This window comes from Peromyscus californicus, unplaced genomic scaffold (genome assembly GCF_007827085.1).
Source record: "Peromyscus californicus insignis strain IS unplaced genomic scaffold, ASM782708v3 Scaffold_21__1_contigs__length_65335640, whole genome shotgun sequence".
Classification (NCBI taxonomy): domain Eukaryota; kingdom Metazoa; phylum Chordata; class Mammalia; order Rodentia; family Cricetidae; genus Peromyscus; species Peromyscus californicus.
This window is the reverse complement of record NW_026294514.1, coordinates 27,527,183-27,551,286: the sequence shown is the minus strand read 5'-3', so window position 1 is coordinate 27,551,286 and position 24,104 is coordinate 27,527,183. Positions and strand designations below refer to the sequence as shown.

The 24,104-nt window shown below is 38.1% G+C and overlaps 1 protein-coding gene across 3 annotated transcripts in view; it reads left to right on the top strand.

Annotated features, from left to right (window-relative positions):
* Window positions 1-24,104, top strand: part of Usp37 (ubiquitin specific peptidase 37) — a 69,788-nt gene that overhangs the window by 29,604 nt on the left and 16,080 nt on the right. For 2 of the 3 annotated variants that reach the window (XM_052749856.1, XM_052749855.1), the window contains exons 11-21: window positions 541-699; window positions 3,700-3,831; window positions 3,977-4,100; window positions 5,387-5,577; window positions 8,037-8,154; window positions 9,479-9,558; window positions 14,406-14,570; window positions 16,290-16,355; window positions 19,870-20,011; window positions 21,860-22,115; window positions 23,429-23,595. In XM_052749856.1, coding sequence (XP_052605816.1) covers window positions 541-699; window positions 3,700-3,831; window positions 3,977-4,100; window positions 5,387-5,577; window positions 8,037-8,154; window positions 9,479-9,558; window positions 14,406-14,570; window positions 16,290-16,355; window positions 19,870-20,011; window positions 21,860-22,115; window positions 23,429-23,595 — 1,600 coding nt within the window. The remainder of the gene's footprint in view (window positions 1-540; window positions 700-3,699; window positions 3,832-3,976; window positions 4,101-5,386; window positions 5,578-8,036; window positions 8,155-9,478; window positions 9,559-14,405; window positions 14,571-16,289; window positions 16,356-19,869; window positions 20,012-21,859; window positions 22,116-23,428; window positions 23,596-24,104) is intronic. The other variant, XM_052749857.1, reaches the window with a different exon arrangement.

Here is a 24,104-nt window from a genome sequence, read left to right as displayed (position 1 = left end):
AAAGCAAAAATTGCTTTAACCTTTTTGGAAAACAATCATAATATATAGGAAAATTAAAAATACCCTTAGTATTTTTACCTCCAAACAAACATTTAACACCTTTCCTTAAAAAAAATTAAGTAATCTTTCTTCTGATGTGATTTGAAGTGGTAAAGAGTATACTGCCTGAACTGTCCAAAACTAGGTAGACGGATGTGACATCCGTAAAGTGAAACTGTGGAGCCTTGCTCAAGCCATTAACTTGGATTATGTAGTTTGTAAGTCAGATATGTAAACCTCTTAAGCTTTCTGTTTTGCTTTTGTTTCTCTTTATTGACAATTACTGAATAAATATAAAGTTATGGTCACAAAGCTCTGGTCTTAACTTTTCTGTATAGACTTAACTAATTTATGAGTTTTTCTTATAAGTGATCATTATTACTAATATTTCCCTAAAGTTTGAGACTGTTTTTTCCTTAGACATTGATTTCTCTGAATATGCTGGAGAGAAAAGATAGTAATGAAATTTTCTATTTTTTATTTTTATTTTTTTGTTTTTAGGAGTAATGTTTCAAGCCAGACTCCTTCTGCCAAAAGAAGCTTGGGGTTTCTTCCTCAGCCAACTCCTCTATCTGTTAAAAAACTGAGGTGTAACCAGGATTACACAGGCTGGAACAAACCTAGAGTGCCTCTTTCTTCCCATCAGCAGCAGCTGCAGGGGTTAGTAAACTTGATTCAGCTGAGTTAATCTCTATTTGTTATGGATATTAATATAAGAAAGGATTCATAGTATTCATATTATAGTTGTAAATATTTAGAAATTGGGTCCTTTATTAAAGATTTGTCATAGCTATAAACAATAAGTCCATTATCTGGTCTCCCAAACAGTTTTCAGACCTTGACAATGTGTGTTTCTATCTATCTATCTGTCTATCTCTCTAATATCATCTTAAAGAAGAAATTAGTATTCTCCAACTCCATATATATTGGACTACTGTTAGGTACTTTGAACATTTTTTCTATATTCTCTCAACACCAAAATGAAATCATAGTGGTGGAAATAATAGTGGGTGCTCAGAATTAAACCCAGGTACTTTCCAGAAGCTCTTGACTACTGAGCCATCGCCTCTTAAGGCCCCTCTTTTGTTTTGAGGTAGTATTTTGTATAGTCGAGGATGACGTTGGAATCCTGATCCTCCTGTTTCACGTTCTTTAATGCTAGGATTATAGGTATGTACGACATAACATTTGATTATTCATATAATGCTTAGTAGATTTCTTTTAGGATGAATTCTTGGCAGAATTGCTAACAGTAAGGCTAGGAACTGGATCCAGCTCCTCTGAAGAGCAGCCAGCATTCTTAAGTACTGAGCATTCTCCTCAACCCCTGACAACATTCTTTTTTTTTTCTCTTGGCTTTTCAAGACAGTGTTTCTCTGTGTAGCCCTGGCTGTCCTTGTCTGTAGTCCAGGCTGGCCTCGATCTCAGAGATCCGCCTGTCTCTGCCTCCCAAGTCCTGGGATTAAAGGCATGCATCACCATGCCAGGCAGACAACATTCTTATAATGGTTTTACCTATCCTGTGTTGAGACCATCTTGTCTCTCATTGATCTTTGCCTCCTTTTCCTGCTGTCCTCTTAATGTACTTTATTGTTCTGGTCTGTGCTACTCTGTTGACAACCTCATGACTTGTCCATTATGACACTCCAGGATCCTCCAGTGTTTCTTCCATTCCTGCATAATGTATGTACATATCTCTAGAAATAACACTTCCTCTTTTCAGAGCTCTTTCAGGAATTGCAGAATTTTAGGTTGTCACACCCCAAGACAGCTCTAAGGGGTGGGGCACATCTAAAAAGAAACTGTCAAAGACTAGAGGACAATATAGGCTACCTAATTCTATTTATTGTTCGTCACAAATCTTCCAAAACAGGCATACGTGCGTGCGCGCGCACACACACAGAAGTGCAAAGAAAGCAACCTATATTTCAGCTCTGCCAGGAGACAATGATTAATATATATCTAAGTGTACAGGGAAACCCATTTCCTGCAGCATTCCTGTTTTCCATTGCCTAAACCTGTGGATGCTCAGAGTTGGGACAAGAGGCTTAAGATAGTATGTGAAAACTAGTATGTATGAGGGGTGATGAAACACTAGAAAAGGAAAAAAGTCACTTCCAGAAAGTCCAAGGACCAAAATAAGGCTTCTGCCAAAGTGAACGGAAGGCAAAACATGTTTGCTGTTCTCTCTCCCTATCCCACCCCGCCCACTGTCACCACTACTGTGATGGTACATTGACGAGACTTCACCTTACTAAATTAACAAAAGCAGGTATAAAATCCTGTCCACAAACAAAATTGGAATATAAGAAAAAAGGCCACTTCTCTACAAAACAGTAGTAAGAAAAACAGAAAATAGTAATTAAAATATTTTAGCTGATACTCCCTCAAAAGTAGCCATGAACTTAGCTGTTTATTGTCAGTAAACTTGAACTAGAATTAAATATTCCCAAACAAGGCTTTGGAAATATTACAAAAGATATACCGTTAGTCAAGAATTTAAAGTATAGTAAAAAATCAAAGACCATGTCTCATTCATAAATAAACTACTGATATGTATGTAGGCAGATCAATAGGATATAAGAAAAAATCCTAATTGTTGGGATAAAGAAGCACTTTTAAAATAAATTATATTAAAATAGCCAATTTTGAAAAAGATATATTCATTTTTAAATGTATGCAAGAATAAATTCTAATAACCTGTTGTAAAAATTTTAAGTCTGAGCTAAAGAGAGGCTCGGCTATTATAAGCACTTGCTGTTCTTGCAGAGAGCCTGAATTCAGTTCCCAGCACCCTTACCAGCCCCTTACAACTTCCTCTGACTCCCACTTCAGGGAATCCGATGTCCTCCAAAGGGTGCCTGCAGTTGAGTACCCAAATACAGACACAATGTGTGTAATGAAAAATAAAATTCAAAATCTTTAAACTCTGCAGGTACCAGATGTTATGGGTAAATTTCTCTATAACTTTAATGTAGGGAAAGGCTTTATAAATTTGGTTCAGAATCATGATTCAATGTAAGAGAGATAAATTTGTGTAATACTAAATTTTGCATAGGCAGGCACAAAAAAGAGGCCAGTGAAATAGTGGAAGTAAAATTTTACTGTGTATAAATAAAGGGATGATATTTTTATTATACAAAGAACATAAATTGAAGGGAGATGAAGGTCATAACATAAATAGTGGCAAATGGCCCATTTTAGGTTTTTGTTGTAAGGATATAATACAATTGTTCTTTTTTTTTTTTTTTTTTTTGGTTTTTTTTTTTTGGTTTTTTTTTTTTTGGTTTTTTTTTTTGGTTTTTCGAGACAGGGTTTCTCTGTGTAGCTTTGTGCCTTTCCTGGAACTCACTTGGTAGTCCAGGCTGGCCTTGAACTCACAGAGATCCGCCTGGCTCTGCCTCCCGAGTGCTGGGATTAAAGGCGTGCGCCACCACCGCCCGGCAATACAATTGTTCTTAAAGCAGTTTCTTCAGATCAGCAACAGTTGATGACTTGTCAGAAATGCATGTTTCCCTGTACCCCAATTTTCCATGCCTACTGAATCAGAAACTGAGTCCAATAGTATGTAGTTTAACAAGCCCGCCAGGTGGTTTCGATGCAAAATGGAGAAATCTTTATGCATGCTGAGCATACTTTAAACACTTCTTTCCTTTATAGATTCTCCAACTTGGGAAACACGTGCTATATGAATGCTATCTTACAATCTCTGTTTTCACTCCAGTCATTTGCAAATGATTTGCTTAAACAAAGTATCCCATGGAAGAAAATTCCATTCAATGCACTTATCAGGTAATGTTAATATATTTGCTGAATAACCTTGGGATTTTTAAATATTAGGGCGGTTACATTTTTATGTGTTTTGTTAGTAATTAGTCTTTAAAATAGGTCACACAATGTTTTTAAAATAGACTAACCTGTCTCTTTTATTTATCAGACGCTTTGCAAACCTGCTTATTAAAAAAGACATTGCTAATTCAGAGACCAAAAAAGAACTACTCAAGAAGGTTAAAAATGCTATTTCAGCTACTGCAGAGAGATTCTCTGGCTATGTGCAAAACGTGAGTGTTAATTGGTTTTAAATGTTTTAGATATAGAAAATTGAATTAGCTTTTGACCTAATTTTTATTTTAAAATGTTATTTGTGTAATGTGGTCACCTTAAATGGTAAAACCTAAAGAGTTATAGTAACTTTTAATATGATTCTTCTATGGATTTTATCCTTTTTGATTTTTTTTTTGTTTGTTTTAGAGACAGTGTCTCATGTAACCCAGGGCAGGCTTAAACATGATGTATGTATGTATGTATGTATGTATGTATGTATGTATGTATGTATAGCCAAGAATGTCTGAAATTCTGGTCCTCCTGCCTCCACCTCCCAGCTGTTGGGATTACAGGTGTTACTACGTCTGGTTTATGTGGTATTATGGATTGGACCCAGAGCTTTGTATATGCTAGGCAAGCACTCTACCAACTGACCCACATCCTCAATCCCCCTGCTTTTTTGAAATAGGTTCATGCTGTGTAGCCCAGGCTGGTCTAGGACTCTCCTCCTTCCCAAGAGGAGAGATTGTAGGCTTACTCCACCATGTCTAGCTTTAGCATACCTAATTTATAAATGCAGGTTGCCAGTGGAAAATGACTGAAAAGAAATCTGTCTTTTTTAAACAAAGAGTTGTGTGCTTATTTATGGCAATACAATTGAATAGTTAAGAATATCAACTCTAGAGACTGAAAGATGGCTCAGCTGTTAAGAGTACACTTGCTCTTCAAGGGGACCCAGATTTTGTTCCCAGCACCCACATCAGGAGTTCAACAACTACCTGTAACTCCAGCTCCAGGGGATCCAACCCCTCTGGCCGTAAGTGCTTGCATTGCATTCATATGCACATAACCCTGCCATATACACGTACCAGATCTTAAATGGACACACACAGAAACCATTAGTTGTTTTACTTGCAGGGTTTTTTTTGTTGTTGTTTGTTTTTTTTTTTTTTAATCTTGGTTTGTAAAGGTTTCTTATTAGTCAGTTGGTTTGGTCTGGAAGAGGATTTTTTTATTTTTACTTGTTTTCTTGTTACTGTTTGGTTTGTCAGGGAGAGTTCGTGCTGGGTTTTGAACCCTAGGATTCAAATATGCTAGGCAATTAATTGCTCTTCCACTGACCTAAATCTCTAAACTTGTGTTTATTCAAAAGCTATAAGTACTCCAAATCCTTATCAGAATAAGACTGACTCTGTTCAGGTATCTTTTGGCCTCTAGGTGCTTTAGTTGTATAAATCACAGTTTGATAAGCTATCAGACAAAAAATTATTTGTTCTGATGACAGATATTATCATCTTTTTAGGATGCACATGAATTTTTAAGCCAGTGCTTAGATCAGCTGAAGGAGGATATGGAAAAACTGAATAAAACTTTGAAGACAGAATCTATCCTTGGAGAAGAAAATTCACCAGATGCTTCAGCCACTAAAGTGTTCACTTGCCCCGTTATTACGAACTTGGAGTTTGAGGTTCAGCACTCCATTATCTGTAAAGCGTACGTAATCTCTAAGGAAACTTTTCTCCTTTTTAGTCTTTTTTTGGTTTTTCGAGACAGGGTTTCTCTGTGTAGCTTTGCGCCTGTCCTGGAACTCACTTGGTAGCCCAGGCTGGCCTCGAACTCACAGAGATCCGCCTGGCTCTGCCTCCCGACTGCTGGGATTAAAGGCGTGCGCCACCACCGCCCGGCCCTTTTTAGTCTTTTATGGCAAACTTTTCTTGTCACATATCAAAACTCATTTTTAGATTCCTTTCTTTCCCATGGGGTAAATACAAACCCACAGATTCTACCACAACTTTTTTTTTTCTTTCTTTCAGGCTTTCAATTCTTTTGGGTTTGGATGTTTGTTTGTTTGTTTGTTTTTAGAGCTGAGGACTGAACCTAGGACCTTGTGCTTGCTAGGCAAGCACTCTACCACTGAGCTAAATCCCCAACCCCTTGGGTTTGGCTTTTTGAAACAGCCTTATTGTATAGCCCAGGCTGGCCTAGAACTTGGCATCCTCCTATCTCAGCCTCCCAAGTTCTGGCTGACAGTACAAGCATGATTTACCACACCTGTATTTCTTTCCTTCGTATTTATATTATTCATTATTGGCGGAAGCTGGCAGAAGTCCGGTTATTAGGCTTTTCTTTTTGTTTTTGTATTTTGAGACAGAGTTTCTTTGTATAACAGCCCTGTCTTAGAACTGTTTTGTGGACCAGGCTGGCCTTGGACTCACAGAGATCGCACCACACCAGGTTTGGTTATTAGGCTTTTTTTTGCAACAAGCTCTTTTATCCATCTTTCTGGTTCCTTGGTCTGTCTTTTTATAACAATATTTGATGAGGTAATAGCCAAAGATAACTGAAATAGCTTTTGATACACTCCGTTGTTGGTTTGTCTTCTGAGACAGTGTCTCACCATGTGAATCAGGCTTCCCTTGAGCTAATAGCTCTTCCTGCCTCCGTTTACAAGTCCTGAGGTTAAAGGTGTGTGTTGTGTCATCACAACCAGCTGTAATACACTTTTGTTCTAACTCAATAGTTAATGGTTAATTGATTGGTGGGTTGCTTTTTGTTTGTTTGAGACAGAGTCTCTCTGTTGTTCTCGTTGGCCTGGAGTTTGCTATGTAAACCATCCTGGCCTCAAACTCACAGATCTCCTGCTCCTGTCTCTGCCTCCTGAATGCTGGGATTAAGTATGCATCATCACACCTGGCCTTTTTTTTTTTTTTTTTTTAAAGAGACAGGATGCTACTGTGCTGCTCACGTTAGTCTCAAACTTGTGATCCTCCTGTCTCAGCCTCTTAAGTGCTTGAGTTAAAGGTGTGAGCCACCATATTTGGCTGGAAACAGTTTTTTGTTTGTTTGGTTTTTGTTTGATTATTTTATGTATGTGAGTATTTTGCTTGCATGTATGTATATGCAGAGGTCAGAAAAGGGTGTCACATCCTGTAGAACTAGAGGTTGTAAGCTAGTTTGTGGGTGCTAGGAACAAAACCTGAGCGCTGTAAGAACTCAGCCCAGTCTTCAGCCATGAGAAACAAATTTTTTAAAGGTAATTTTTGATCAATGTTCTTTTCAGCACTTTTAATACTATTCAATTTTAATCCACAGTAGCTTTCTGCCACTATTAAAGACCAGGGTTATAAGAATATATTTTACTAAGTGCCTCTCAGAGGTAGCATTGTAAGATGATCTTTTCCTTTGTATAATTCCATATCCTTTGAATGGGTCTTAACTCCATGACTATGGGCTGTAGATGGAAGTTTCTTCGGTCCTGCCTGACCCTGAAGTCCTGCAGCCGCATATAAAATACTCAGAGGCTTATATTAATTAATATGGTCTATGGCTCAAGCTTCTTGCTAGGTACCTCTTATAATTTAACTCAACCCATTTCTATTAATCTATGTGTTGCCACATGGCCATGACGTTACTAGTCTACTGACATCTTATTGCTCCTTGGGCGGCAGGGTTTCATTTTTCCCAACTCAGTCCTTCTGTCTGTATCTCTGCTTGGATTTCCCTCCTGGCTGTAAGTTTTCTTGCCAAAGGCCAAAACAGCTTTATTTATTATCCAGTGGGAACTACACATATTCACAGCATACAAGAATACATCCCACAGCAATGAACTGTCACTCTTCTGGTTGATGAGACTTTATCTGGCTACAGAAATTGCCTAATATAATCAAGACTACTAATCTTACCCTTGATTTTTTTTTTTTTTTTTTTTTTTTTTTTTTTAACAAAAGATAATCTGTCTGGGCCAGAGCAAATCACACTACCCCTAAATCTTTTTTTAAAAAAGATTGTATTGTGCTATTCATGTATGTTGGACCGTAAGCTCTATAGGGAAAGAGGGTATCAAGTATAGTTTTTTTATATGTAAATATGTAAGTATTTATAAGTATATGTTTTTTTACAAGTATGTATTTTTATAGTCCCAATTCTGCACTAATCTCCTCTCTTCCTTACAGATGTGGAGAGACTATTCCCAAAAGAGAACAGTTTAATGACCTCTCCATTGACCTTCCTCGCAGGAAAAAACCTCTCCCTCCTCGGTCAATTCAAGATTCTCTCGATCTTTTCTTTAGGGTAATTAAAATATCTTTGATATATTCATATAACTAAGTTTTATATTTTATAGATAATTATGTGTGAAGTTGAGGTTTCTTCAAGATAGAGTTTTGATTAAATTATTTGCAGAAAAAACTAATGAAAGAAAGTGTTTATAAGTAATATTTATATAAATTTTGATAAACTTGATTAAAGCTGCTAAAGAAGAAAACTGACTTCCTAAATAGGTTGAATGTTTAGCTAAATGGTGATTGTTTTAAGCAACTTTAAAAGCTGTTTCTTACTTCTAATGCAAAGCATTTGAAATGACCTTTGGTCAAATTTGGCAACATGAATTAAACTTAGAGATACAATATGAGTTGTTGTGAGAGCTGAGGAATGAAAAGATACTCTTTTCTCAGGTTGTGTATCCCAGTAGGAACAAGAAGGGAGAATCAGGTTGATTCAGAGCTGTAGGTGTGTGTGTGTGTGTGTGTGTGTGTGTGTGTGTGTGTGTGTGTGTGTGTGTGTGTGTGTGAGAGACAGACAGAGATTCAGAAAGTTTCTGGGGCATAGTCGGGCCTATTGTGTGGCAGACCTTAGAACTGGTGGGAATTTGCTAAGATTCTTCTTTGTCTGTATTGATGGTCCTTGTTTTGTTGTAGCAAGTTGGCAGGGTTTCCTTCCTATAGCTTAATAAAAATTCTGTTCTTTAAGTGATGACTGTTGAGCTTCATCACCAGATAGCTACTCTGTCTCTTTGGTGTTGTTTTACTCATTCTCTACTATTCTTGTTATTATCGTACACTGAAGATTTTCCTGTGTATCTTTATCCCCCCTTTTTAAGGATTTCTTGTTTCAGTTTTCTCTAGGTAATGATATCCACCCCAAACTTTGGTCCTTTTAGAGCAGTGGTTCTTAGTGGGCTGTCACCAGAAGATTGAGTTCCATTGTAAGAAAGGGGTAGAGTTACACCTAACAGACCAGGAACTCCGCCTAACCTGAAGGTGATCTTATCTCTGCTATAGCCAACTGTTAAAATCGGGATATATTCTTGGCCCGGTTCTTGTGTATCCATGGGGAAAAATGGAGATCTGCTTCATTAGAGTTTAGTTACTATCGTAAATTGAGATGTTTCCTTGGTAAAGAAGGAATTAGGAATTCTGAAAATAGGAGACATGATATCACAGATAACTATTTTAAAGATTAGGTCTTAATTTGGTAATTCTGTGATTCCAAACACAGCATTTAGACTGGTTCACAATTGTCCTTCCACTGAACTAGTGAGATAAAGATAATTTGCATTTAGTGGGTTAATGCCAATTCAACTTCATCCTTATTTTTCTCTCTTACCTTTTTATAGGCAGAAGAACTTGAGTATTCCTGTGAAAAGTGTGGTGGAAAATGTGCTCTTGTCCGACACAAATTTAACAGGCTGCCCAGGTAAATTTGACTACCTTTTTCAAAGTGAGTATCCCTCAGCCACGGGGGATATAGTTTAAGAATATACAGTGTTGCCGGGCGGTGGTGGCGCACACCTTTAATCCCAACACTTGGGAGGCAGAGCCAGGCGGATCTTTGTGAGTTCGAGGCCAGCCTGGTCTACAGAGCGAGATCTAGGAAAGGCACAAAGCTACACAGAGAAACCCTGTCTCGAAAAACCAAAAATATGTGTGTGTGTGTGTGTGTATATATATACACAGTGTTTACCTACCATGTACAAGGCCCTGGGTTTGACCCTATACTCATTAAACGAACAAAGAAACTTAACATTATGAAAAGATCAGGAAAGCGTGCATAGAAAAGGAAGAGGGCCTGGAGAGACAGCTCTGTGTTTAGGAGCATTGGCTGCTTACTCCTGCAGAGGACCCAGGGTCATTTCCCAGCACCCATTTGGTGGTTCCAGCCGTCTGTAACCTCAGTCCTAAGGGAACCAATGCCTAGATGATATACATGCAGGCAAAGCACCCATACACATAAACAATTAAAATATAAAGAAAAAAAGAATTGGAATACTGCAGAGAAAGTGGCCTTTGCATCCCTGGAAGGTGACAGAAGGAGGATGCAGTTAGTACACTGGCTCTAGAGTTCTCTTTGGTACTATTGTAATAGTTACATAGTTTGAATCCCTTCTGAAATGCTGGAGCCAGGAGTGTCCTGCACTTTGCAATATTTCCATGTACATAATGAGATCTCAGGGTGGGGGTGTGTGCAGGTCTAGGCACTAAATTTCATTTACATTTCATATATGCATATATGCATAATCTAAAGATAATTTTATATAGTATTTTTAGTGCCCCCGCTTTTTGTCCGCATCTTGGTACATAAGATAGGGAAAGAATTTTTCACTGTAGCATTATGTAAGTTTTCTAAGTTTCAGATTTAGGAGCATATCCGATTTTGAATTTTTGCTTTAGGGATGTCATTTGCTTTTGCTGCAGTCTCCCGCCTCTTACCCATCAGGGAAAATGTGCTGCAGATACAATATGGACATAAGAGGAGCACATTACTGCATATTGCCCATTCCTTTTTGAAAGGATCTTAAGTTATTAGATTTCCTGTAATCATAGATGAATTTTCTACCTTGGATGAAATTAATTTACATTATATTAGTACTGTGCATAAGACAAAGCTAGTTTCAGAAATTATGATGTGGTTACAAGAAGCTTTTAGTGCTTCCCAAGATTAGCTCTCTCTGCCAAAAACAAGATAATTATTAACATTAAATATTTATGTGGTACTCTGCATGCACCAGAGAGCTTTACTTTCTTTTAATAACTTCAATTTTCTGTAAATGTATCGTTTCAGGAATCTAGGACCCAGGGAAAAGTTCTTTTATGTTCTGTAATCCATTCCTTTCTAGAAAATAAATTTTCAGAGAAATTACTTTATAAGTTATAGCAGTATTATTATTTTTTATGCTTGTTTCTTTTTAAGAGACTACATTTATGAATGCTATGAGGCAGTAGTGAGGAAAGAAGAAATTTGAAGACATAAGATTGCTTACTGCTATCTGTCACTAATGGTATACTGTTGAAAATACTGAGGTGGTTCTGGAGAGATATCTCAGCAGTTCAGAACATTAGCGGTTCTTCCAGATGGTCTGGGTTCAAGTCTCAGCACCCACTTTCATTCATCTTTTTGAGATAGGGTCTCTACGTAGCCCTTCCTGTCCTGGGACTCACTCTGTAGACCAGGGTACCCTTGAACTCACAGAGCTCTGCCTGCCTCAGAATACTGGGATTAAAAGCATGGGCTACCATACCCAGCCCATATGGTGGCTTAAAACTATCTGTAGCTCCATTCTCAGGGGATCTGATTGCCTTTTATTTTTTTTTAAATAAAATTTTATCATTTATTTTACATACCAACCACAGTTTCTCCCCCCTCCTTCCTCCTGTTCGCTCTCCCCACCTCCTCCTACCTTCCCCTCCACCCCCCATACACTCTCCATTTAGAAAAATCGCAAGCCTCCCATGGGAGTCAACAATTGATTCCCTTTTCTGATGTCCTCCAGCACCAGGCACACAAGTGGTAAACAGAACATAACATGCAAGGAAAACATCAGTGCACATAAAATAAAAATTAGTGTAAATAAAAGAAAATACTAAAGAAAGGAGATCTTTTCTCCCCAGATAGTGTACTTGTATTAAGTGTTAATTTGTTCTAAACCTGTTACATGAAATAGAGGCCTCTGAATCTTAAATACTAATTATCAGTCTTCCCAACCATGGTCTGCTTTTAATTTGTGGTGGTGGTGGTGGTGGTGGTGGTGGTGGTGGTGGTGGTGGTGGTGGTGGTGGTGTGTGTGTGTTTGGTTTTGGTTTTGATTTTAAAGACAGTCTCACTCTTGCCCAGAGTCTCCTGGATGGAACTCACGTAGCCTAGGCTGACCCTCAATTTGCAGTAATCCTCTTACCTTTATTTCCCAAGTGCTGGGATTACAGCTGTCCACCAGTAGGTCTAGTTCTGTATCTGTTTTATCTTTCTGTTCTTTCTGGTGCTGGAATTGAAACCAAGGCCTCTCACAAGCCAGTCAAGCACTATGTGCCACTGGGCTACCTCCCAGCCCTTTGCTTTCATTATTGAAAAACCTGATACCTTTGTCAAAACATAATCGCTTTTAATCTGCCTCATCTTTATAGATCAGTAATTTTTGATGATCATCTTTTCATGTTGCTTTTATTTTGGTTCAGGTTTTTGAAATGAGTTTGGCATCAGTTTTAGTCTCTTTACAACTGAATTGGTGTATCCTCTTACGTTGTGAATTAGGAGGCCTGAATTTTAGCTTTTTTTTTTTTTTTCTTTTTTTTCTTTTTCTTTTTCTTTTTTTGGTGCTGGAGATCTAGCCCAGGGTCTCTTGCATGCAAGGCAAACATTCTACCCATGAGCTATAGCCGAAGTCTTAAGTTTTTGTCTTGAGATAGGGTCTCCCTGAGTTATATAGATGGGTCTTGAACTCATGATTCTTCTGCTTCAGCCTTCTGAGTTCTAGGATTAGAGCCCTATCCCACATAAAGAGAAATATAATCAATAATTTAAACTTGCAAAGTTTTGAGTTCGTGGCTTCTGTGATAGAGGCCTGTGCTGAAAGAATAGACACAGTTTTCCAAGGGTAGACAATTTTTTGCCCGAAGAGAAGCTTAAATCTGATAAGATTTTTGAGTTTCAAAAATTGAACTTCTTAAGAACTATGAAATATATTTAATCTATCAGGCAGAAATTAGGTGAAATTAGATGACAATTAGCTTACAGTAATAATAACAAAAAAGAACAAGTATCTATAAAGAGCTAAAAGCCTTTTTAGACTCCATCCAGAGTCAGCATGAGTTATATAATGCTTTTGTTAGTGGGGAAATTTTTCTGGTTTTCCTCTTAGTTTTCTCTAGAGACAGTTCTTCTAAAATAAGAGAATTAGGGCCAGCAAAATGGCTCAAAGGATAAAGGTACTTGCTGCCAAGCCAGGTGATTTGAGTTCAATTCTCCAGGATCCACTTGGTAGAAGAAGAGAACCAACTCATAGATACCCTGATTTTTCCACATAGATGCCATGCATGGCCCACATACATACACAAACAAAGTAAACAAGTATAGTAAAATAAGAGAATAATCTCGTGAGCTAGAAAGTTAGCTCTGTTGAGAGAGTGCTTGCCTAGCACACAGGCAACCTTAGGTTCAATCCCAGGTACTGCATCTTAGCCCTTGAAAGGCAGAGATGGGAGGACTAGAAGTTCAAGGTCATCCTTAGCTACATAAGTTTGAAGCCAGCCTGGACCACGTGAGACCCTATCTCTAGTATAAATAACAACTAATCTTGAAATAACAAGGAGTTGGCTAATGTCTTAATCATAGCACGTGGGAATCAAGGGCAGTTCAAAGTCAGCCCGGTTTGCATCAAAAGTTCTAGGCAAATTAGGGCTACATGTTAAGATGGGAATCTAGGGCAGGAGGATTACCATGAGTTCAAAGTCAGCCTGGTTTGCATGGAAAGTTCTAGGCAAACCAGGGCTACATGTTAAGATCCTATCAAAAAAAAATATATATTTTTTTTTATTGAAATGTTGGTCACCATTATGCATAAGGGCTACTATGTAATATTCAGTCTATATACGGCCTATTTTAAATATATAACACTCAATCTTTTTATTTTTTATTTTTCGAGACAGGCTTTCTCTGTGTAGTTTTGATGCCTGTCCTGAATCTTGCTCTGTAAACCAGGCTGGCCTCAAACTCACAGAGATCCGATTAAAGGTGGGTGCTACACCCAGCTCCCTTTTTTTTTTTTGCACTCAAATAATTTAAGGTTAACCAAAGATTAATAGACACATTTAAAATTTTAGTCCTTTTGGCTACTATGTGTTGTTTCTTGGTGGGAGGATTTCTAGAAGCATTAGACATACTATATCTAAACTTCATTAATCAGATCAAGATTTTTATTTGTATCTATCTTAACACCTTTGTACATAGCAAATATTTAGTAAATGTTTCTTAAAATACTTTTAGTTTGTCCAAATGTGTGGGTGTGGGTGGAGGATCTGTATTTGAGACTATGTCTTGTTATGTAGCTTTGGCTGATCTGGAACTCTCTGTGTAGACCAAGTCAACTTTGAGTTTATAGAGACCCACCTGCCTCTGCCTCCCAGGTGCTGGGAGTAAAGGCGTGGGCCACCAACACCCAACCTGACCAACTGTATTGTCTAAGTCAAAGTTGACATGATTAGAGTGATCACTTCAAGAGAGATACCTGTGTTCCATATGAATTAGCATAGTCGTTCTCTTCTGTTTTTCAGGGTCCTCATTCTTCATTTAAAACGATACAGCTTCAATGTGACTCTCTCACTTAACAACAAGATAGGACAACAAGTCATCATTCCAAGATATCTGACCCTGTCATCTCATTGCACTGAAAATACAAAACCACCTTTCGCTCTTGGATGGAGTGCACATACGGCAATGTAAGAGACAATGCTTTTTACCTTTACTTTTCAAATGGATTTTAATATTTCAGAGTGACCAAACTAGATAGCAATTCTCAGGAAAAATAATCCAACCCAAAAGGAGATTTCAATTCTGCATTATTTTGGAATTTTAGTGTTAAACTGCTGTCTGATAGAAGTAATTAAAGAAAAAATGCTTACACAGAATTCTTTCAAATTTAATAGATGCCTGTTATAATACAGTGCTTTTTTGAGGGAGTGTTGCTACTCTTAGAACACACACACACACACACACACACACACACACACAAAGACCATTTGGTATACTTGGAAATGTAAGTGAAATGTGGTAGTTCTAAGAATCACCTAGACACTAAAGTATTCATTTCTGTGTTCATCCCTACAGGTTCTACTTCAGTAGATCTGAATAGGGCTTGAGAATCAATGTTCTTAACAAATGCCTTAGTTCTTGGAACATGCAAATTTGAGAAATCAAATGTTATGCCAAAGCTCCCCCCAACCCTCAGATAGATTGATTGTTCTATAACTGTGATTTATGCCCAATGTAAATAACTTCAGAGACTCCTAGAAATGTTTCAGAGAGAAGTCCCCTTGACTTTAGATTTTGCTTTGCTATCATGCATGCTGGGACCTTAGGTCTTCTCTGAATGCCGTGCTCTCCTGCATGTGTGCTCTACTTGGAACCCCATGCTACAGTTCTTTTTCATACTTGAACAGTAATTTGGTAGAATCATAAAATTCTGAAGCTGTAGTAGCGAAAAGAATTTTTGAAAATTTTGTTCAAATCCTTAATTTCACTGAGGACCAAGGAGATTGATTTTCTTGTTAGTAACTAAAAAAGGCCAAGTTTTGCTTGAGTATGGTAACACATGCCTATAATTCCCAGTTTAGGCTATGTAGAAAGTTTGAGTCTACTCTGGGCTACATAATAATACTGTGTCTCCAAAAAGAACAAGGAAGGGCACAGTGTCTTGGCTAATGTAGAGTTAGACATTACAGATAATAAATGAACATTTCCCAAAATTAATTGATGCAATTTTATAAGATATATTTACTTTGGATCTATAAATTACATCATGTAAGTTTACATTAAAGTCCTCATGGGTCTACTAACAAAGCATGTGCCCAGAGAGTCTTTAGTGTTTGTAATTGTTTTTCTTTCTGCTTTTATTTGAAGAGAATGTTTTTTTGTTTTGTTTTTTTTTAACTTGGTGCACACTGCCCTCTACTGGTAGTGCTTTTGACTGTGTTACGTATCTTTGTGATCACTGATCTGAAATGAAGCTTTCTCACTACATTTTCATGCATTTTTAGTGGCTTTAAGACCTTGTTTGACTTGTCTGTGGGAAAATAAAATTGTTGTAACCACTAAGTACGGTAGAACATTCAGTGCTTGCCATCTAGGAAATCTCAATACATTGAGAGCTGTTTTGTTTTATTGCTCAAAACTAAAGAAATGAGAGGAGATCATTTCCCCCATGTGCTGCACTGACTTCATTTGTAAAGCTGTTTATTTTAATTATTAGATCAGTGGGAGCCAGAGATGACAATTCATTTTCCCTCTGGACTTCTATGGTTAGTTATTTTAAAGTATTGCTTGCTTTTCAGGAGGGTATAAGAAGAGACTTACAGTGTAGAATAATTAACTTTACCAGTTAAATATCTACCTTTAATGATGCAATTGTATACATTACATATTCTCCAATTTTCTGATAGTTCTAGACCATTGAAAGCCTCTCAAATGGTGAATTCCTGCATCACCAGCCCTTCTACACCTTCAAAGTGAGTTCTATTTCTTATGTACCCAAATTTTGTCTTTCTAAGGATTTGGCTCACCCTAATCTCTAAGGTTACCCACTCCCTTTTTCGTCATCATTTCTTTTTGCATGCCAGTTGCTCAGTATTACTCATACTTAGGAATGTTCTTGAGTCTGGCTTAGATATGACCTAGTTTTAGCAATCAAAAAAGGTTCCAGGATTATTTTGTTTTTAAATTTCTTAAAAGACCTTTGCTAATAGCATTATTTTCATCCTAAGACTCTTAAGAATTGACTCTAAGGTTTAAAAAGATAAAATAACTCCTATCTAAAGCATCCTTCCTCACAGATAGGCACAGGACCCCACATATTGCTCGCTCATCTCCTGAAACTGACAGGAAGAATTCTGAAAGGAAACAGGAAACAAACAGTCACTGGAATGTTAAGATGTATTTATTATGTATACAGTGTTCTGCCTGCATGTATGCCTGCAGGCCAGAAGAGGGCACTAGATGTCATTACAGATGGTTGTGAGCCACCATGCTGGGAATTGAACTCAGGATTTTTGGAAGAACAGCCAGTGCTCTTAACCTCTGAGCCATCTCTCCAGCCCAACCCCTTTTTTTTTAATTAGACCATTTTAATTTACTTAGTTGTCAGTTGACTTCAAAATTTATTTTTCTGAAAATCTGATGTCCCAAAGTCCTTTTAGGAAAAGCACGGTTTTGTTAAAATGCTTATTTGGGGCTTGTATATCCATACGATGACATTTAGGAACAGCTATTTTCTTTTCCTCCTGTAATTATTTTTCAGTGCAATAAAACCAGATGATTACCATGACTAGAAATCTGAAATGTACCCATATGAATACTCTTGCCTGCTCTCCAGATACAAATGAGCAATACCACTTGGCCGCTTAGAAAGTGAGCATGTAATACATTTGAAGAGGCTAAGTTCTGAACTGAGTACCACTGATTCTTCTGTAATATTCTTTGTAAAATACATTTGACCATGGTAAAAACATAGCTAGGTATCACCCCCTTTAACATAACAAAGTATTTGCCTGATTAAAAAAAAAAAATACGTTGAGGTTTTCTTGATGAGCATGAAATCAAAAATAATTAAGAAAGCTAATTAAAGATGGGTGTGGTGGCATATATCTGTAGTCAATCCCGGCACCTGGGAGGTAAAGGCAGGAGATTCAGGAATCGAAGACCATCCTCAAACAAATAGCAAGTTTGAGGCCAGCTTGGGCTACATGATACTGAGACTGTCCCAAAACCCTTGGTGGGTGGCTAATTTGGTGATTTCTAAGTTATGCTGGAAACCTTATAAACACATCATAGGCGGCTATCCAAGTATCTGACTCTGCATGCTGCCTCCAATCAGCTTCTCGGGTATGTTCATCTTGACACTGACCACTTCTTGCCTTTCTTCTTTATCCATAGTTCCATGCTGTCCTCTTTTTTTTTTAAATTCATTTTATTTTATGTACATTGGTGTTTTGCCTATATGCATTCCTGTGTGAGGGTGTCAGATTCCCTAGAAGTAGAGTTATAGATAGTTGTGAACTGCCATGTGGATGCTGGGAATTGAACCTGGGTCCTCCGTAAGAGCAGCTAGTGCGCTTAACCTCTGCGCCATCTCTCCAGCCCCCATGCTGTCCTCTTGATTTTCCCTGCACTCTCTTTTTTTCTTGGTGCCATCCTATTTATTTACAGTTTTCACGTTTGAATGAGTTTCTCTTAACTCCCATCAAAGCCAATTGTTCTTTTTGACGTTTGCCAGTCCTCCTTTAATGCGGTGACACTTTGCTATCACTAAAGAATACAGTTTCACATGAGTGAATTTTAATACAACTGAAGCTTGCCTTTTTAAGCATGTATATCTTCAAATTTTAACCATATTGGATGAAAATTTTCTAAAATATGTTGATGCTGTTCTCTTCCTTTTTTACTTTATTTGTTTATTTATCTTGATTTTAGGTGTTGCTTCTCTGTGTAGCCCTGGCTCTCCTAGAACTTGCTTTGTAGACCAGGCTGGCCTCAAACTCACAGAGATCCGCCTGGCTCTGCCTCCCGAGTGCTGGGATTAAAGGCGTGCACCACCACCACCACCACCACCACCACCACCACCACCACCACCACCACCACCAACACCACCAACACCACCAACACCAACACCACCACCACCACCCGGCTAAATATTTCTTAATAATTTAGAATTTGCATTATGGGGCTGGAAAGATAAATGAAGGCCTCAGGCACTTCCACACATGTGGCATACTGACACACAGACATACACACATATATTTGCAAAATCTTTTTACAAAAGAAAAGTGAATCCACATTCTTAGTATCAGTACTGCACTGGATTTTGTTTGTAGTTTTGTTTTCAGACAAAATCTTGCTGTATAGCCCAGGCTAGTCTCAAATCTGCAGTTTTATTTCCTCAGCCTCGATAGCACTGTTAATACAAATGTGCACTGTCACGCCCAGCTTTACTGTTTTCCAATATTGATGCTATTTGCCTTTACATTGAACAACTTTTAGTTCTTTATTTTTCTTCCCTTCTTTGTGATTATCCTCCCTCATTTCATAGCCCTCATTTCTTATGAAATTGTTAAAATATTGAAAATACATCATGTCCTGTTAATTGTGTTGGGATTTAGAACTGCCTTCTCAGAAGCTTTCCCCTACCTTAATTTGGAATGTCTGTTCTGGAAGGTAGGGAGGTTGCCAGAAGTCTGACCTTGAAATAATAAAATAAGTGGATTGTTGCTGTCATTTTTAAAGTACATAGATCATAATTTAAACTATCAAAAATTAGGCCTCAGTACTTTGTCAAAAATGCTGATTTATTGCCAGATTTGGTAGAGAATACCTCTAATCCCAGCACTTGGGAGGCAGAAGTAAGCAGATCTCTGTGAGTTCGAGGCCAGCCTGGTCTATATACATAATGAGTTCCAAAACAATCAGAGCTATGTAAGAGACTCTGTCTCAAAAAAAAAACAAAGAAAAAAACAAAACCAATAACAACAGCACCACAAACTGATTAATTGCCATTCCTTCATAGACTTCATTGCCTTAATAGAATTCTTACTTTATAAAGACAGTAACAAACTACATTTGGAATTGGTCATTAAAAAGGCACAAAGTTTACTGGTGATACACAATAGATGAGCATTTTCAAACCATGGCTCTTTAGGAGGACATTGAAAGTAATCCTTAAATATGCTTCTTTTGATACAGTATTTTTCCTCTGTTAAATAATTTTCTTTTTTTTTTTTTTGGTTTTTCGAGACAGGGTTTCTCTGTGTAGCTTTGCGCCTCTCCTGGAACTCACTTGGTAGCCCAGGCTGGCCTCGAACTCACAGAGATCCGCCTGGCTCTGCCTCCCGAGTGCTGGGATTAAAGGCGTGCGCCACCACCGCCCGGCCTGTTAAATAATTTTCCATAGTGGAAAAGCTTTATGTTTCGGTGTTTGTACAGAAAAAAACAAAAAACTAAAGACAAGACCTTTTTTTTATGTAATTACAGGAAATTCACCTTCAAATCCAAAAGCTCCTTTACTTCATGCCTTGATTCTGACAGTGAGGATGAACTAAAACGCTCTGTGGCCCTCAGCCAGAGACTTTGTGATATGTCAGGCAGTGAACAGCAGCAGGAAGATGTGGAAAAAGTAAGTAGTGGTCCATCAGAATATCTGACAATATTCTGTTCAGTTTAGCTATCCAAACAAGTACCTCAGCACATTAAAGACATTCACAAGACAGATCTCAAACTTAATGCCTCTGTTTGAGACACTAGTTTTAGAGAGTGCTTTCCTAGATAAACAAAAAAACCCAACACTCTTGTCCTAGCAGATGGTACATGCTTATTTTCCCATCACAGAGGAGGCCAAGGCAGAATTCTATGTTCAAAGCCAGCCTGGTCTATATAGCAAGACAAAATAAAGTAGTCTGTTTTAAAGAAATGAATTTTACTGGGGATTTGGCCTAGTGGTTAAATACTTGGCTAACATGTGTGAGGTTCTGAGTTCAGTCCCCAGTTCCTCATGCAAGGATAGAGTGACACCAGAAACTCTCAGAACTACTTCTACATTCTAAGGTTCATCTATTTGCTTGTTTTGATAACTGTCATTTATAGGAGAAAATCATAGTACGTATTTTATATCAACAGAGCAACTAGGTAATGTCATTAGTTAAATCACAATCATGAAGACACAGCTACATCATCTATTACAGTCCTCAATAATTAGTACTTCAAAAAAGGAAGCTTTTTCAGGTGTTTGCATTATTCTATAGAATTATAGTAGTTACTGTCTTACAGTAATGCTGAAGGAAGTTTGTGGTTGCTTCCCTTAAAAATGAAAAGAAAACCAGGAATTCTCCTAGAATAAGTTACTCAGGCTGGGCGGTAATGGCCCACGCCTTTAATCCCAGCACTTGGGAAGCAGAGGCAGGAGGATCTTGGTAAGCTTGAGGCCAGCCTGGTCTACAAAGCAAGTTCCAGGACAGCCAGGACTGTTACACAGAGAAACCTTGTCTCGAAGAAACAAAAACAAAAAACAAAAGTTACTCAGAAAATATATTTTTCAATTTCCATAATCTTGTGTAGCTTTTATTTTTCTCATATATGACTAGACAACATTGCTAGATGATGTGTGCCTTTAATCTCAGTACTCAGGAGGCAGAAGCAGGTGGATGTCTGTGAATCTGGTCCACATAGTAACTAGTTCCAGGACCAGGAAGGTCCACTATAGTAAGTCCAAGGCAAGTCAGAGCTATATAATCAGACTCTGCCTCAATTTAAAAAAAAAAAAAAAAAAAAGACCAGCCAGCATTCAAAATCGAATATTCAGGGTAATGAACAGAATGTTTACAGTATAATCCATGTATATCTGGACCAAAATACTTAATACTTACCTCTGACTAATCTTTTGTTTTCATATGTTACAACCCAGACTGACCTGGACTTTACAGCCATTTTCTTGCCTCTGCCTCCTAAGTGCTAGGATTACAAACCTTCACCACCATGCCCAGTTCATTTACTGGTCTAAGTAACTTTATTTCAGCAGTGTTTATCTTCCAGATTTTTATAAAGGGTATACTTTGTACCTGTCATAATCAAGAAAAACTGTTAGGCTTGGAATTGTAGCTCAGCTGGTAAAATGCTTGCCTAGCATACATAAAGGTGTGGGTGTGAACATAAGTACCATATAAATCAGACATGGTAGCACACAAATTTAATTCCACACTCATATTTTTTAATTATCTAGGGGGCAGGGGGTGCTCTCGAAAGCCAAAAGAGTCAGACTTAGGAACTGAGAACTCAGTGTGATCCTTGCAAGAGTAATATGTACTCCTGACTGCTGAGCCATCTTCCAGCCTCCAAATCCCCACTTTAAACTCTGGGATATATTAGATATAGTGCTCAACATTAGCTATATTAATTGACATCCTTATTGGTAGACATTAGCTATATTGATAGACACTTGGCTTCTTGTAAAAGTAATTCTTTTCTTCAGGATTCGAAATTGTGCAGATTAGAGCCTGGGAAATCCGAATTGGAGAACTCAGGATTTGACAGAATGAGTGAGGAAGAGGTGCTGGCAGCTGTGTTAGAGATAAGTAGGAAAGAAGCTTCACCTGTGCACAGCCATGAGGATGACGATAAGCCAACCAGCAGCCCTGACACTGGATTTGCAGAAGATGATATTCAAGAAATGCCTGAAAATCCAGATGCTATGGAGACTGAGAAACCCAAAACAGTTGCTGAGCCAGGTAGGTTTCAAGATAAGTGTCTGTTACACAAAACATTGTTCCAGAGCCTATAATGACATGTAGCTTCTAAATAATCCATGCCCTCAGGTTTGGAAATGGAAGTCATAGCGGGATATCACAAAATTATTTTGTAGATTTGTGGAGTCAGAGCCTCTTCAATTTTGAATTTTTTTTTTTTTTTTTTTTTTTTTTTTTTTTTTTTGGTTTTTCGAGACAGGGTTTCTCTGTGTAGCTTTGCGCCTTTCCTGGAACTCGCTCAGTAGCCCAGGCTGGCCTCGAACTCACAGAGATCCGCCTGGCTCTGTCTCCCGAGTGCTGGGATTAAAGGCGTGCGCCACCACCGCCCGGCTTGAATTATTTTATATGCAAGTAAAATAATAATTAGTTCATCCTCAGTTTAACAAGAAAGAAAAAGCTGATGGAGTTCTTATTTGGTATTTATCCCTCTTAATGCAAGTATCCCTTATGTATTCCCTGTTCTTATTAGTCACTGCTTAATAAATATCACTCTTTCATATTAATCCCTTATTTTCAGAACTATTACTGTTGGTCAGTACTTCTAAATCAAGGTCATTCTCCCCTGCCCTGGATTATTTGACAGTGTCTTTCAGTTGTCACAAGTAAACAGAAGTGGGGTTGGAGATTTAGCTCGGTGGTAGAGCGCTTGCCTAGCAATTGCAAGACCCTAGGTTTGGTCCTCAGCTCTGGGGGGGAAAAAAAAAAAAAAGATAACAAATAGAGAGAACTGGACTTCTGCATCAGCACTGCCACCATAATTGAGAGGGGTCTTTCCTTCCTGTCAGGTTACTCAGTTCAAGCTCTCCTATCTCTGGTAGAGTCTGGGGAGCCTTCAAAAATTCACAGCATACACTCCTCTCCATTTCCCATTCCCCAAAGGCCTCATTTGTACCCCAGTCAAATTATTAATGATGCTGAGGCTGAGAAACCCTAATATAGATGTGGTAAGATGAAATTGTTGGTCCCCAAAAATTGTGAGTAAGGGCTGGGGGTGTATGTAGCTTGTTTAGTAGCAGGCATGCCTACCGTGCACGAAGCCCTTGGTTTGATCCCTAGTACCCCATAAAACCAAGCATAATGGTGCACACCAGTAATCCCAGCAAGGGCATGGAGGTGGGAGGTCAGAGTCAAGGTCATCCTCAGCTACATAGCAAGTTCTAGGACTGCCTGAGCTACCTTAGACCTTAAACCTAACATGTTAGATGAGGGTAGGGTAAATTACTCTCTCAACAGTAGGTGTCACTAGAGTTCACAAAAATTCAGGTTTTTTCCAAAATAATGTTCTACTTCTTTAGATCCTGCTAGTTTTCCTGAAATAACAAAAGACTGTGACGAGAATAAAGAAAACAAAACTCCAGAAGGCTCTCAGGGAGAGGTTGACTGGCTGCAGCAGTTTGACCTGGAGCGTGAAAGAGAGGAGCAGGAGCTTCAGCAAGCACTGGCCCAGAGCCTTCAAGAACAAGTAAGACACTTTCTGCTGCTGCTTCCCGTCCCTCCAGACAGCGAGTCACAGGAACTCATGTGTTAAGCAGTCTCTGTGTCAGGCATTGCTCCTGGCTATTTATGTATAGTTATTGCAAAAAAAGAACCAAAAAACTGTTTGGGCTTGCTTTGGGTTTAAATGAACAGTTAAATTAATAGATTTTTTTATTATTATTAAAATATGATTAGTCATGTTATATGCTGTAGTTGGTTGCATGTTGAAGTAAAATGGGATGTTAAAGGTGTGCCATGTTACCTTTATTCTGCAAGCTGTCAACAAGTCCTCACCATGATTTTGTGAGGTACATTAAGGCATATACTTGTTTGGTTTTTTCTTACAATATATCTTCTGTTATAAACTATTTGACCACAGATTTCTCAGAAATATCTAAAATCTATCAGTTCATTATATGGCAAGTCTGTACACAAGTGTTCGCTGTAGTACTGGGGATCAAACATAGCATTGGCTACTCTAGGCTGTATCCCTAC